Raw genomic sequence first — 14,966 nt, forward strand, 5'->3', positions numbered from 1 at the left:
TCCATTGTCCCTGAAATTCTTTTGAAATGGCTCCCAAGAACTGACTAGCTTGGAGAAAATAGTCATTTTTCACAGTAAAACAAACTCATCATCTGAAATATTATAAGGCTTTTTTTTCATTAGAGAAGAATCACTAAACTAATTAACCAAATTAAAATTTGGGACCACGTACTCATTTTTAAAAACTGAGTCATACATCTCCTGTCTCTCATTTACATCCCACTAACTATCCTGTAAGATTACAGGGCTTTACAATAAACGTGCGAAACAAAGTACAAGCACTGTAGAGTCGGTCCTATCAAAATTTTACTTGTGCAGTCTCTGTAGGCAAGAGAGTGAATTAGAATTCAGGAAGTCTGCATTCAATTCCCAGGCTCTATCTGCTGCATGACCTTGAGCAAATCAATTCACCTCTTTGTGCCGTATCTTTCCCTCTGTAAAAGAGAGCCAAAGAGGAGCCGTGGTAAAATACTGATATCTGTAGATGAAAAACGCTAACGAAGACTTAGTGTCATGGAGCACAATAATATATATATTATTTTTTCCCTTTTGAAGTAGGTTCCTCTTGCAAGGGGAAAGACTTAGCTTCTTTTTTCCATGACTTACAGTTTATTTCTGCTGAAAGACGTGGTGCATGAGATTTAGGTTTGTAAAACCATGTAGCCCAAATAATAGTACTTTTTTTTTGTTTGCAGTATCTCAGAGGTAAAAAGAACGTTGATTTCCCTGTGACTGGCGATGCCAAAGCTAAAACTGAAGGCTCATTATCAACATTACAACAATAACATTTCAGTTCTGCTACTTCAGATCTCAGACAAAGCAGAGACAATGTGGAATATCTGCTTATTTACAACAGAACTACTACCAAAGATGAGCATTTCAGCATAAATAAATTACATGAGTAATAAAAAATTATGACCTTATGAACTTATTCGAGGGTAAGTGTAATACAAAATTATTTTAGTGTTAACCATGAAGTTGTCAGGAAAGCAGAGCTAACAAAGACAAATGAGTATCTGTGTCTGGGAGAAAATACAAAGAAAAGAAGACTGATCCTTATTTTGATTTCTAACAAGCTGATCTATTAAAATATGCAGTTGAAGATAATTTCTGAATTTTGCCATTCAAAAGTAATTACAGTAATTTATACAAAGGCATAAGCTTGGGCTGAAAAAAAACCTGCAGACTAGTATTCTCAAACCTACAGATCGTTAAAGAAAAGTCACTCTTACATCAATCTTTGATGTCTTTGAGAAAGCTCCCACAGGATGAACGTGATCGTACAGAATAATAACTCCCACCATTACTCGCATGCAGAACATAAGGGTCTCTTCACTGGTGAATCGACTCCTGTACTCGCTGGAAAACAGAACAAAAGAAACAAACAGTCGACTTTTTACTGGAAAATTTTGCAAGCTAGACTATGAACGCATGAAATCTGAACATTGTATTTTAAGGTTGAAGATGAATCTTAGTAAGATTTTAAAGATCTTTGAATTGTTTAAGTCTTTGTTAATTTAGCAGGAAGGAATACATAATAGATACATAAACCCCTTCTAACACCCCTCCAGAGTTCGGATCCTCACTTCAGCAAAATGTCTAAGATGATGGCCGCACAGAAGACTTCCATAGTATCATGGAGACTGATTGTACTTCTGTTTAATCTTAGAAACCGGAACCTCAGAACACTGGGACCTCAAAGGAAAGCTACTCTTTTTTGCTTAAATTCCTACTTTGAAACAATTAACATTTAGGTGGGGACTAATTTCAGCAGTTAGTAAGTCCAGGGCTTCACTCAGGTGGGTCACAGTCACTGCTATCTCTCTCTCTCTCCCCCCCACCAATTTCCTAGGCAACTTCAACAGCCCAGCTTCACTAACCATCTAAAACATGGAGGCCCACTAGAGAGGACTGGACCGAGCTCATTCCAAGGAGTTTTTCTTTGACTTTTCAATTGCAAACCAAGAATATGGATGACAACAGTTAAGACAGCCTCTATCAGCTCTAATCCCTGAAACCATCATCAGAAAATGAAAAATGAACTATAGTAGAGAAATCCTGAAAAACAGAAATTATCACCATTTTTCTAGCAAATATTATTTTGAGTAGAAAATACATAGATTTGTCTACTGTTATTCACTGGTTTAATATAAAACTTGATTTTTTCACTTAAACATATCATTAAAAATACTAAAATCTATACTATACTACCTGTCAGTTTACAATAACTTCAACTTTTATTCTTCTGTTTAAATAACACAGCACCGTAACACGAACAGACTTAAAGGCTACATACATTTTGATGTGAAAATGCTTGATTATCGCACAATTAGAACTAAATATCAGATAATCTTCTGGCAGATCACTCACAACTTTCTGTTTCTCTACTTTTGCCAAAAAATGAACTGATACCTAAGGCTAGTTTTCAATGACTACTTCTAAGATGTCCCTGGATTGTGAGATGAGTTCCACCACCTACATACACTTCTCCAGAATTTTCACAAACAAACACAATAACCTCAGGAATTTACCCTTTCCATGGCACCACGAACAAACAATTCAAAGACAGGAAGACTACCTCGGCTCTATCTTGTGTTTTCCACTCAAAGAGATATCTAACCTAAAAAAGACTTTACTAAATGCATAGCTAAATAGTAACCCCACTGGCTATACCAACTGTACAGTTTTCATACAGCTGAAGTTTCTCGCATCCAGAATAAGATGGCTGCATCCAAAAAGATCAACTCAAAGGATCCTCAAAATAGTATCATTTGTGAGAACGCTACTCGGAAAAGCCAAAATCTTGCCCCTTTAGTGTGCTAATAACAGCGGCATGGGCAATCAAGAGACAGTAGTTGGCCTATGGCCCTGGTGAGACAAGACACAGACACCGAAGCCCATGAGTGCATAACATTACACTTGTATTTTAACCTTTTGTGGAAATACAGGCTGACCTTGTAAGCTCTCCCTGACAAAACTCAATGCTGATTCATGAAGAGTATCATAAGGTGGTTAAAACAGGAGGCAAGGCTTTCTAATACCACGTCACACTGCGTATACAAATGTGATAACAACTTCAGGCAAACATACAGGATTTCATTTGGAAAAAACCTGTGTTTATCCCAGGTGGCTACTTAAAATACAATGCAAATTCTATCATGCAAGAAAAACAAGATTTAAGGTAGAACTTACGGTGTTTCCAACATGACTTTACATACACTAGCCATAGTACTTAGACAGTCCGTTGTATTTTCAATTGGTAACGTTTTGTTCTAGAAGGGTTAAAAACAGACAACGTTCAGTAAACCATCTTGCAAAATTAAAATCACGAATGTCTGTGTTAGACCTTTTCTCCCCCATTACCTACTTCTGACACAAAATGCGTAGTTGCGTTACTGAGCGTTTTCAGCATTGGTGTGGCTTCTGCATAAAACAGGGACATCCTATTGGCCATTTCATTGTTTACTTCATTCTCAATGTCTAGCTGATGAGAACATGAGAAAAAATAGTCAACAAAACTCTTTAAAATGTTGCCAGCAGCAAGATAAAGACACAGTACATGCTCATGTCAGCAAGCAGATTGTTGCACAAATAGTTCCACTCTAATCACTTCATCCGGACTGCTGATTAACTCTTGGCGTGAAGGAGAGAACATGACAGCGAGCAAATCAAAAGGAAAAACCACTACCACTAATGGTATAAAAGCATAGTAATAAATACCTCAGTGTGAACAGCAGATCAGATTTTATTTACTTACGTGCATGTTGTTTATTCTGTTGCGACTTATTGTCCGCCTATAATAACTGAAGTCATTCTGAATTGCTGGGTTTCTCATCTGAGAGGAAGACAAATAGGAAAGAATCACTTTCCGTTCAAAATACATGGAAAAAATTCAGGAGGTATTAAAAGATTTTATTAACCTTAAGTTCATCAAAACGAAGAGTAAAATGTAAGATTTCTGCAAACTCTTTCGCTAGAGCCTGTTCCCGTTCCAGGTGCTGAGTTGGAGTATAAGGCGGGCACGTCAAGGACTCCAATAAGCTCTGCAGGGCCTTCTCTGAATAAAAATCAGAAGCACAAATTCTATTCAGTCCACACTATGACAAACCTTTAAGCAAGTATCTAAATATACTTTGCTTGAAGGGAAGAAACCCTCTGAACATGCAGAGCCTTAACAGAAATGCTTTTTCATACGATTCTAAGGTAAGAAACATTAGTCAAAGAGACCTGCCTCTTCGGGCTCTCTGCCATTTTCTCTCCGTTTTGTATCGCTGACCTCTTTTCCCTTTATATCACCCTTTATCCGGGTTCCCTACAGAAAATTCTCGAGAAAGCATTTTCATTGCATTCAGATATTCAACTCTTTCATCTTTCCCAATTAGCCACCAGCTCAGTACAGAGATTATTCTGGCATCTCTGTTACTAAAAGCGCCCTCTTAGGCACCGATAGCAATGTAATTCATCTCCCGCGGCTATAATTACTAACATAACTCAACAAGAGAAAGACTCAGTAAGCAGGATGGTGTAGACGAATTCCCTTGCATTGGGAGCTCTCCCACTTTATACATAAATTTTTGCATACTGGTTCTCTTCCAGAGTCCTAATTCAAGGAGTAATTACATATTTTTGGGGGTTTGTAGGGATGACAAATCCAGTGTAAAACATGCCCAACTTCGGATTTTCAGCCTGTGAGAGAGTTTATTGACACCCTTCTCCCTCTGTTATCCCTGTTTTTAAAAAGTCTCAAAATATTATTGGTTTACATTCCTTTTAAAACTCGGAAGGATCCAAATCACAAAAAATAAATTGCATTAGTACCATATGGACCAGTGGAGTGCAGAAGAGTGTCAGGCACCAGAGAAAAACTTCATCCATTCTTTGCTTGTACTCTATTTAGATAATGCAGATTTATTTTAAGTGATAGACTAACAAACTAAGATAAATTTGAAATTAAATTAAGATTAAAAACAGGCCTTGATAAACGTAACTACAGTTAAATGTCTGCTGATATCAAACAGAAAGAATAATAACCGTTTAAAAGTCTGTGGAAAAAGAAACTTCCTACCTCTTTATATATAAAGTAGCCGAATGAGCAGACAGACTAGAACAGGGCTCACCTAATCTGAGTGAAAACTCATAAAAGCGCTTCAGCCTTACAACCAGAGGACATACTGAATTCCATGCTTTTTCTTGCAACTGGATATCATTGGGGTTTTGTATTGCCTGAAATGAAAATATTACTGTAAAGAACTGTGGTCTGTGAATAACAAGCAAAAGATGGTTCGGAAGTTTTCTAGTTCACCATTTTAGAAAGTAAGTATTGTGAAACACAGAACAATTACGAGAAATTACATTGCGCAGGAATAGGAAATTAGTGAGTCAAAAAAATACCATTTTTTTCCACCTTCCCTTTCCCCTTGTAACATAGTTATTTAAAATTATTCATTCAAATGCACCACTGACACACAGGAAATATGTTTTAACACGTTATTTGGGGAAAAAATATGTCAGAAACACCAAGGAAGACCTTTTATATGATTACAGGTTACAGAAATAGCCTTTTTTTAAGATTCCGATGCTCTTGAAATCTTCAGGTTCTTAAGTAACCAACAGCTCACAGTAACTGCAAAGCTGATGCAGGCAAAGATTTGGTCAGTTGAGCCAAATTCTACGTTACAGTTCAGAACTGTACTTCAGGACCAATTTCATAAAGTAAGATGCCTGCAAAGTCGATGTAAGGTTATAATTTACTTTGTTTCATTATTTCACTTACACAGAAGAACAACTGTTTTCAACCTTTTTAATAGTGCATTTCTAACATCTGAGTATTACTTCTTCCATGTCCTCAACTTTGACTTCTACCATAAGATATATGAAATGAGGCGTATGAAATGCTGTTTCTCAAAGTGAAAAATAATTACTAATAGTAAACTTAAGAGAAGTTCCAGCAGCCACCATTTAACAATTTGACATTAGGGCTTTATATTCAACATTACACCTAGGCTGTAACAGATTTTGTAAACACAATTTTAATGAAGATTTTCATATCGTTTCATAGAATGTGCTTGGATACAGAACAGAAGCGAGGAACGCATTGAGTTTTGCTTGATTCTGCTTCCAAAAAACTGTCATTAACTTTAACAAACGTACATCTCTAATTTCTTGTCCAGCTCCTTTGTAAGCCTGAAGGTCTGCAAGCATACTTTCCGAGTCCTGTAAAACTGCACTGATCTGATTCCATACCTCCCTTTCTCCATCTGTGGGCTGTGCATCTAAGAAACAGAAAAGCAAAATGCACGAAGTCAAAAGGTAGCTGCAATACAAATGGCAAGATTACTCAGTTCTACTTAATACATTATATTCATATCGACTATGCATAACTCCATTCTCATGTGTTTTTTTAAAATACACAATTATCCTACACTGCCATTCTGCTAACATTCAAGTTTTTACTTTCTACAGCAAAAAAAAAAAAAAAGCAGTGCAGTTTTTGTATGCTCTGGCTCATAATACCTCTTCTAAAAACATTGGATTTTAAAGTGAAGCAGTATCATAAAGCAATATTATTAGAATAGGATAATGCACCAGTCCTTTAGTAAAAATGTCCCTCTGTTTCATGAGCTCCACAGCCCCGATTACAAAGAATTGTTCACTCTTCTTGCAGCTTGGGGATAAAATCAGGCCTTTCAGTGGATGGAGCAGTGGGATATTACACCACTTTGACTTTCCTCCAGGCTTCCCTAACCAGGGTAATTTATTTCTCCTTTTGTAAAACACAGATACAGTACTGTTAAAAACATTTTTCTTATGTATGTCAGAGATCATTCCTGCTACTAAAATAAATCCAGCTCTGTCAATGATGAGTTTTCAAGGTGGGAGTGACCTGTAGATCTTTCTTGTTCAGAGAAATGACATTTGAAGTAGATCAATTTTCCCATTCAGATCCCCCCCGATGGGATTTGCACAGCAGTGTGACCCCAGGGAGTGATGTTATCCCTAGAAGATCAACACGTTAGACAAGGTAGAGATCTTCTCCCTTCTTTTGCTTTAAAACATAAAGCCAACTGGCACTGACTAAAGACTGGATGACCTATATATAGAATTGTAGTCAGTATCTGTAGAAGCAATCACATTTTGTGCCGATTTTGTCTGGGGCGGAGTCAATTTTCTTCATAGTAGCTGGTATGGGGCTGTGTTTTGGGTTTGTGCTGGAAACAGTGTTGATAATACAGGAATGTTTTAGCTACTGCTGAGCAGTGCTTACACAGAGTCAAGGTCTTTTCTGCTCCTCACGCCGCCCCACCACCAAGCGGGCTGGGGATGCACAGGGAGCTGGGAGGGGACACAGCTGGGAGAGCTGACCCCACTGACCAAAGGGATATCCCACACCATATGGTGTCATGCTCAGCATTAAAGCTGGGGGAAGGAGGAGGAAGGGGGCACATTTGGAGAGATGGCGTTTGTCTTCCTAACTAACAGTTATGTGTGATGGAGCCCTGCTTCCCTGGAGATGGCTGAACCCCTGCCTGCTCATGGGGAGTCGTGATTGAATTCCTTATTTCGCTTTGCTTGCATGCGCGGCTTTTGCTCTACCTATTAAACTGCCTCTACCTCAACCCATGAGTTTTCTCACTTTTACCCTTCTGATTCTCTCCCCCGTCCCGCTGTGGGGGGAGTGAGTGAGCAGCTGTGTGGTGCTTAGTTGCCAGCTGAGGTTGAACCATAACACATTGTCCCAGCAGACTTCTAGAGACACAACTTTTAATTTTTCTTTTTCTTAAACTTGTATTAGCTTTTAACAGAATTTTAATGTTTTTGGAAGAAAAAAAAAATATCTGAAAGTGAATCTTAGGACTTAAGGACTACTTGTTTTCATTAAAAGCAATGAGATACCTACAGTTCAAAAACTCGCCGATTAGGAAGAGATACTTTATACATCTCTACATTAATAGACAAGAAATACTAAAATAACCTTTCCTATTTAGTTTTCTCACTCTCTTTAAGAAATGAGACACAGTTTCCCACCCATATATCAGTACAGGATTCATTTACCCACCCCGCATTAGAAACAAATGAACTGGTTTAACTTGGAGAGTCTGGAAAGAGCAGGCGTCCTCAAAGCTTCCCCATGATGTTTCGGGTTAGGATCATTTGCTTAAATGTGTCACCTACGGACCTTACACCAACCAGACACGAATGGCTGAGACTTATGTATCCATAGCTCTGAGGCAACTAATACTTAAAATGTTTTCTATATTCACAGGTCACCGTGAGTCCCATGAGACTGGGCATAGGAAACAATACTGATCTGACGTTTCCTTTTTTTCTGTAAGTTTTCCCTAATCTTGTTTAAAAGATGGAACAAGTAAAAGTCAAAATAAACTGTGCTTACTCAGCTGGGTTTTATATCCAAAATACTTCGCATAACTAAAAAATTCCACCATCCTCCAAAAAGCGAAGGGGAGTAGCACCAAAGGGAAAAACTACCCCAAACAGGAAAACTCCAGCTGGGACACGGCTGTTGAAATGAACTATTAGTCCCGTTAAGTTTACAGTGTTGCTGACTGGTTCTTTCCCCAAGCTGCAAGAAATCTCAGGTACACGCCGTAACAGGTGTGTCACCTTCTGATAAAGGGGGGAACAAAACAGTAAATGCTTCGGAGTTTAACGAAGAAACTAGTAATCTTGTTGAACACTTACATACCATAAAACAACAGAGAAAGAAGGTAGGAGTCAGCTATAAATCAATATATGTATTTTAATGGCTAAATAAAAAATTAAATAACATTTTCAGTGACTATTAAGACACAAAAGAGAATAAGTAATTTATTAGTACAGTTCATGAGTGTAAAATGTGCACGTTCAGGTCACCTGAAGCAGGGGCTGGTTAACAAGGTATTTCTATGTTACTTTTTCCAATTTATTTGCTTTAAAAAACATTAGCTCCTGATAGAAATGTAAACACTATAGACCACTCAGCACTTTGGGACTTAAAAATGACCGTGACTAACACCCTTTATTGTTGGTCTTTCTCCATTTTTCCCAATTCAACTTGTGGAAATTGGGGGAAGGCTGAATGTTTGAAACCAACCGAGCTTTCCGTAGTATCCCAGCACGTGGGGAAGTAGGAGTAGGAGGAAGGTAGGTGGGTGGAAGAGGGAAAGAAAGGGAAGGGAGAGGGAAAGGGCTGCAAAGGCCACAGAGCAACAGGCTTAGCTTGCGTTTGCAGAAGCGGTTCATATTTATGGTGGAAGCGTTTAGCTTAAAAATAAAGGTAGGGAGGATGATTCAGGCTTTTTTTAAAAAAAAAAAACAAAACATGCATCTTACTTATGAAATATATGTTATGCGAACAGATGTTCTGATAAGACCATGTCCATGTTTCAAAAGGGATTTTACATGAAGAGCCTGCCAAAAATGGTCATCTAAAAAACATGTAATCAATCACTTTGAAAAAGATTTCATCTTGCTGTCAACAACAACAGCAGCAGCAACAATTAAAAGGAATATAGACTTCTTCGTGACAGATTTTGGCTTCTCAAATTGTTTTTCTATGCAATAATACCAAAGCTTGTGTCTCTGTTCTGAGAAAAAAAATGCCATTTCTGAATCACAGCGTGGAATCACTGCTTGGCAGTGCTCACCTCTCACCCCACATCACCAGAGAACCAGCACGCGCTTAAGTCATTGGAGCCCATCTATAAATAAATCCGTAGCCACTGACTAAGCCACATTGAATGCAAGCCCTCTGAATAGTAAGTTACCATAATCACTGGACTTACTGCATTTCAAGTCTGAGTTTTTACAGCACCCACACCTTCAGAGTACGCTGTCTTTAATAAGACAAAATTGGAAACTCTTTCACCTTCCTTTGCCCAAGTGTTTCCAATATGAACCTTAAACCTGACAACTAAATGAATCCTCTGTTATATTAATTCAAGAGTCAAAGCAGGCTTTACTCTTCCATATATGGATTCTACCAGCAAATTTTCATTTAGAAAGCAAAAATTTTAGCTCTAGAGAGAAATGCAATTCTATTGGCTCTACGAGACATATCCAGGATATGACAATTCATCCATTCCATGAACAAATGCCCTCTTTCAATGGTCTATTCCATGTTTTGGATGGGGCTTCAGATTTCATTAAAAAAAAAAAAAAAAGGGGGGGGGGGGAAGCTGGACCAACTACAATACATTTGTGGATGCATTAAATATTTCAGATGCATGGTGGGGTGGGAGGGTAGAATCATCTTTTTTTTTTTTTTCCTTAGAAAAATACCCATCGTTTGTTTCACAAAAACCGTAACAGCACAATGTATCTGCCTTATTCTTCACCAAGTGCACGTTAGAAAAAGCATAGAAACTGCTATGTAGGTAAGACATTAGTACTCATAGGACAAGATTAAATGTAAAAAGAATGGATATGAAGCCTTGACCAATACAAAATCAAGTATAACAATATCTCAGTAATTAATTTTATGAGTTATAACAATATCTTAATAATTAATTTGAATGAAGAGATACCAGACAGTACTAAAAGAAGTACTTCCAACCCACACAGCCTTCCTGTGTCTGAAACGCAGACCAAAAACACAGCACTTTATTCCACCCTTGCTCAAACAGGCTGCAGGTTAACAGGATGCCCACTGAAGCTAGTCAGTGGTTGCATTTCAGTGAATGTGGAGTCTTATTTGTAAAAAACATCATAGCCATCCGGCCTTGACAGCCCTGAAAAAGAATAGTGAGTAAAACGAGAGGTACTACAAGCCGTTTTCAGCTTTTCTTGCCCTGTTCCACTGCTGAACACGGGCAATAACTCCACCAGCCACTGACAGCAAGTTAGAGACCAGTATAGGTGTTTTACTGTATCGTGCTAAAATCCTATTTCAGTTTTCTCATCATGACAATGATTTTTCCCATTCCAATCTGGGACAAAATTAGATGAAAAGCTAGTTTATGTCCTTAGAAAAGACAAAAGGCAGTACAACTGCAGTGAATAACATATTTCAGAGGGCACCACAACCTGCTACACTCCATATATTAAGAACAGTATTAGGTAGAAGCACTACCCTGCCCAGCCTATGCTGGGTTTTTGAATTTCATCCTTTCTAAACTAGCTAGAACAAAGTGAAGCTCCCTAAATTGTTAATACTTGCTACGGGCATGGTGCTGCGCCAGGGATATCAGCTCCACTACAGACACGGAGTAGACAGACCTTCTCCGACTGAGCCACAGCTTCTCGCGTAGGGCACTCTCTGCAGCGCGGGAGACAAGAGTTTATTCTCCCACAGGCTGGATACAGGCCTATCTACAGCCTTCCTGCCTTTGGAGCAAGGGTATTAATTAATATCCTATTACAGAAAAAGTGGGAAGTTGTTCTGCTGCTAGACATGTTCTAATCATAGACACTTTTAATCATACATGAACAATGATAACTGAAAATTTCATTAATCTTTCAGGAGATGGGGGGAGGACATCCTAGAAAATGTGTGTCCTTGATTCTTGGGGGTGTGGGATTAAATTAGGATCAAGTAATGATCCCACCCAGCTAACATTTAGTAAAAAGGGGCACCTGCTCAGGTTAAGGTTTATAGAGTTTTGTCTTATAAAAACTATTTGTGTCTGAGGAGAGGATGGGACCTCCTGATAACCTATGAGCTTTAGCCTTTTAGGTTCAAAGCAAACAGTTGTTACCTCAACCTTCAAATTACTTCCAAGAATTCATGTGGAATTATTTGTTTACTTTGCCTGAAAAAGGCCCTCTATGGGCAGCAGTAATTTGACAGTAGATTTTCTGCAAAAAAAGAACACTTGTACGCTGCTATGGAAAGAGCCTCATGTACCCAGAATTCATTTACCTGTGACTAATTTAAATAAGGTCAATATCTAAAGAACAAAACAGTTCTTGAGCTGAGAAAATCCATTTGACTCGAGACTGGCCAGGCACTCACTCTTCCCAACATTATTTTTGAGTTGAGAGCTAAGAAGGAATTAAGGCAAAATAAGTGGTATATAATCAAATCCAGTATATAGCAGTTTGAATAAGAATAACCACACCAAGATTCAAGTGCAAAATAGCAATACAGTTCACTTTCTAGGAATTAAGAGATCCTTTTCTTTATTTAAAGCTTTCAGTCAACCTTAAAAAAAAGAGTAATTTGGCTGAATGCATATAGTTCTCATTTCACCTCAAATTAAAAAAGGCTTTTTTTCACTTGCACAGGAGAACACTATTCTCCATAGCACTTGCTGAAGTTACCACAGTTCCCATTTCTCCCTGTTTGCTTTCAAGGCTGGACTGAATGGATCTTCAAACTGCTTCTCTTTGTACAGATGCAGAGTAACTGCCTAACTCCAAAATGATTACCGGAGAGCAGACGGAACCGCTTTTGCTATACAACATTAACTGAAATTAATGCTGGATTCAAGCTTTTTCAAGTATGACCATGGAGTTATGAAACCTGGCTCCCAGTTTTGAATCAAGAATAACGCCAGTAGAAAGGTGTCATAAGAACTGCAACTGATGATATAGACAGCTGCAGAAAAGGGGAGTTTTAAACTTTTTTTTTTGCCCCAGCCTAAAATCTTCTGGGCAAAGATTAAAATAGTTATTTAAAGAAAAAAATGGAAGGTGAAATCTTGAAACATACTAATTTCTTTTTCTTTCATGATTCTTTCCAATTTTCAAGTGCAGCACAAGGCAGCATTTGAATTAGGTGAGAAAACATTTTTTTTTGAAGTGTTTCTGTTTTTATCTCTCCATTTTTCGAGACCTCAAGTATTGCATAGAAGAGGTGTATTGGAGGGACTAAGGCCAATTATGAAAAGAACAAGTTGGTAAAAAACACAGAAAAGTGAGAATGGAACTGATGAAAAGCGACTTAATAATTAAATATATTTTAAAATAAACAAAAACCCCCTCATAATGGCATTTTTCAAAAGATGCAATACAAAATGTCCTCCTCAAAATTTTCATCAAAACATAGAATTCTGACCGGGAGAACAATAATTCACAAGAAAATAAATTAATTCCTGTTGCACAGAACAACTCAACCTTATAACACAGTGCCTGTAAAATGTGCATTAATTAAGGATACTAAAGGGAAAAAATAAAATAAAAATCTACTACGCTGACCTTACTGTGTAGCTTCAAGACTGACCTAAGATATGTAAGTCTGTACCACTGCTTGCCATCCTCTCCTGCATTTCTGTTCCATTCACATGTCACTGCTGGGGCTCTTCCAACCATGGCGTCATCCGCATCACCCTGATCTAAGTGGAGGAGTATTTAGTAGGTGGGGGGAGACGGATAAAGTGATAGTTTGGTGGGGCTTTTTTTGAACAGCTAGTTCTTAGCAACTTCATTTTTCCACATTGCTATCTGTATTGGGTTTGCACCCAAGGTTTTGGTAGCTGGGGGGTTACAGGAGTGTTTTCTGTGAGAAGCTGCCAGAAGCTTCCTCCATGTCTGATGGAGCCAATGCAACTGGCTCCAAGACGGACCCGCCGCTGGCCAAGGCTGAGCCCATCAGCAACAGTGGTAGCACCTGTGGGATAACATAGTTAAGAAGGGGGGAAAAACTGCTGCCCAGCAGCAGCTGGGAGAGAGAAGTGAAAATGTGTGAGAGCAACAACTCTGCAGACACCAAGGTCAGTGAAGAAGGAGGGGGAGGAGGTGCTCCAGGAACTCCACCAGAGATTCCCCTGCAGCCCAAGGTTAAGACCACGGTGAGGCAGGCTGTCTCCCCGCAGCCCATGGGGGTTAACAATGGAGCAGATTTCCACCTGTACCCCGTGGAGGACCCCACACCAGAGCAGGTGGATGCCCAAAGGAGACTGTGACCCTGTGGCAAGCCCACACTGGAGCAGGCTCCTGGCAGGAACTGTGGAGAGAGGAGCCCATATTGGAGCAGGTTTGCTGGCAGGACTTGTGACCCCATGGGGGACCCACACTCGAGCAGTTTGTTCCTGAAGAACTGTAGCCCACGGAAGGGACCCACGCTGGAGCAGTTCATGAAGAACTGCAGCCCATGGGAGGGAATCACATTGGAGAAGTTGGTGGAGGACTGTCTCTCCTGTGGGAGGGACCCCAGGCTGGAGCAGGGGAAGAGTGTGAGGAGTCCTCCCCCCGACGAGGAAGGAGCGGCAGAGACAATGTGTGATGAACTGACCACAACCCCCATTCCCCGTCCCCCTGATCCACGCGGGGCGAGAAGGGAGAGAAAAATCGGCAGTGAAGTTGAGCCCAGGAAGAAGGGAGGGGTGGGGGGGAAGGTGCTTTAACTTTTGGTCCTATTTCTCATTACCTTACTCTGATTCGATTGGTAATAAAATAAACTCATTTTCCCTAAGTCAAGTCTGTTTTGCCCATGACAGTAATTGCTGAATGATCTCTCCCTGCCCTTATCTCAACCCACGAGCCTTCTGTTTTATGTTCTCTGCCCTGCAGAGCTGAGGAGCGGCTTTGGTGGGCACCTGATGTCCAGCCAGGGTCAACCCACCACAGTTATCATTCACGATGGGTGCAACCATGTGTCTGTACATTGCAATTCCAGCATAAGGCTATGAGACTATACCGCGAAGCACCACCCATGGGATGACCCCTTTGAAGCAGCACAGATCAAATCGACTGTCAAATGAATTTAACGCCTGAATGTCCTTTTCCCGCTTTCTTTGTATAAACAATTATATTACTTTTGACCAATATCAGCCCATAAAGCTTCTGATTTTTGAGGCATGGAGACAGATTGTATTTGTTCTACTCCTGCATACGAGAAAAAGGGCAGCTTCTGTTTTTTTAAGCAGTATTTGTGCAGTACAATGTACGCACAGCAGGAAGTAGTATGTCACACACTTTCCTTTCAGGTACAATACAAAAATTACCAGGGCAGGAGTATCCAAAAAATCTGTAAACATTTCATAAGCAGTGCTGATTACTTTGAGATTTCGGCTTTCCGCCAATGAAAA

The 14,966-nt window shown here is 39.4% G+C and overlaps 1 protein-coding gene across 7 annotated transcripts in view; it reads right to left on the minus strand.

The window, feature by feature from the left end:
- The window catches only part of CYRIA (CYFIP related Rac1 interactor A), a 61,973-nt gene that overhangs the window by 4,919 nt on the left and 42,088 nt on the right, over window positions 1-14,966 (minus strand). For all 7 annotated transcript variants that reach the window (XM_054195445.1, XM_054195439.1, XM_054195442.1 and 4 more), the window contains 7 exons: window positions 6,151-6,272; window positions 5,118-5,223; window positions 3,921-4,057; window positions 3,758-3,835; window positions 3,368-3,484; window positions 3,193-3,272; window positions 1,233-1,359 (listed from right to left, as the gene is read on the minus strand). In XM_054195445.1, the coding sequence (XP_054051420.1) occupies window positions 1,233-1,359; window positions 3,193-3,272; window positions 3,368-3,484; window positions 3,758-3,835; window positions 3,921-4,057; window positions 5,118-5,223; window positions 6,151-6,201 (696 nt within the window). In that variant the 5' untranslated portion in view covers window positions 6,202-6,272. The remainder of the gene's footprint in view (window positions 1-1,232; window positions 1,360-3,192; window positions 3,273-3,367; window positions 3,485-3,757; window positions 3,836-3,920; window positions 4,058-5,117; window positions 5,224-6,150; window positions 6,273-14,966) is intronic.

This window comes from Rissa tridactyla, chromosome 3 (genome assembly GCF_028500815.1).
Source record: "Rissa tridactyla isolate bRisTri1 chromosome 3, bRisTri1.patW.cur.20221130, whole genome shotgun sequence".
Taxonomy (NCBI): Eukaryota; Metazoa; Chordata; class Aves; order Charadriiformes; family Laridae; genus Rissa; species Rissa tridactyla.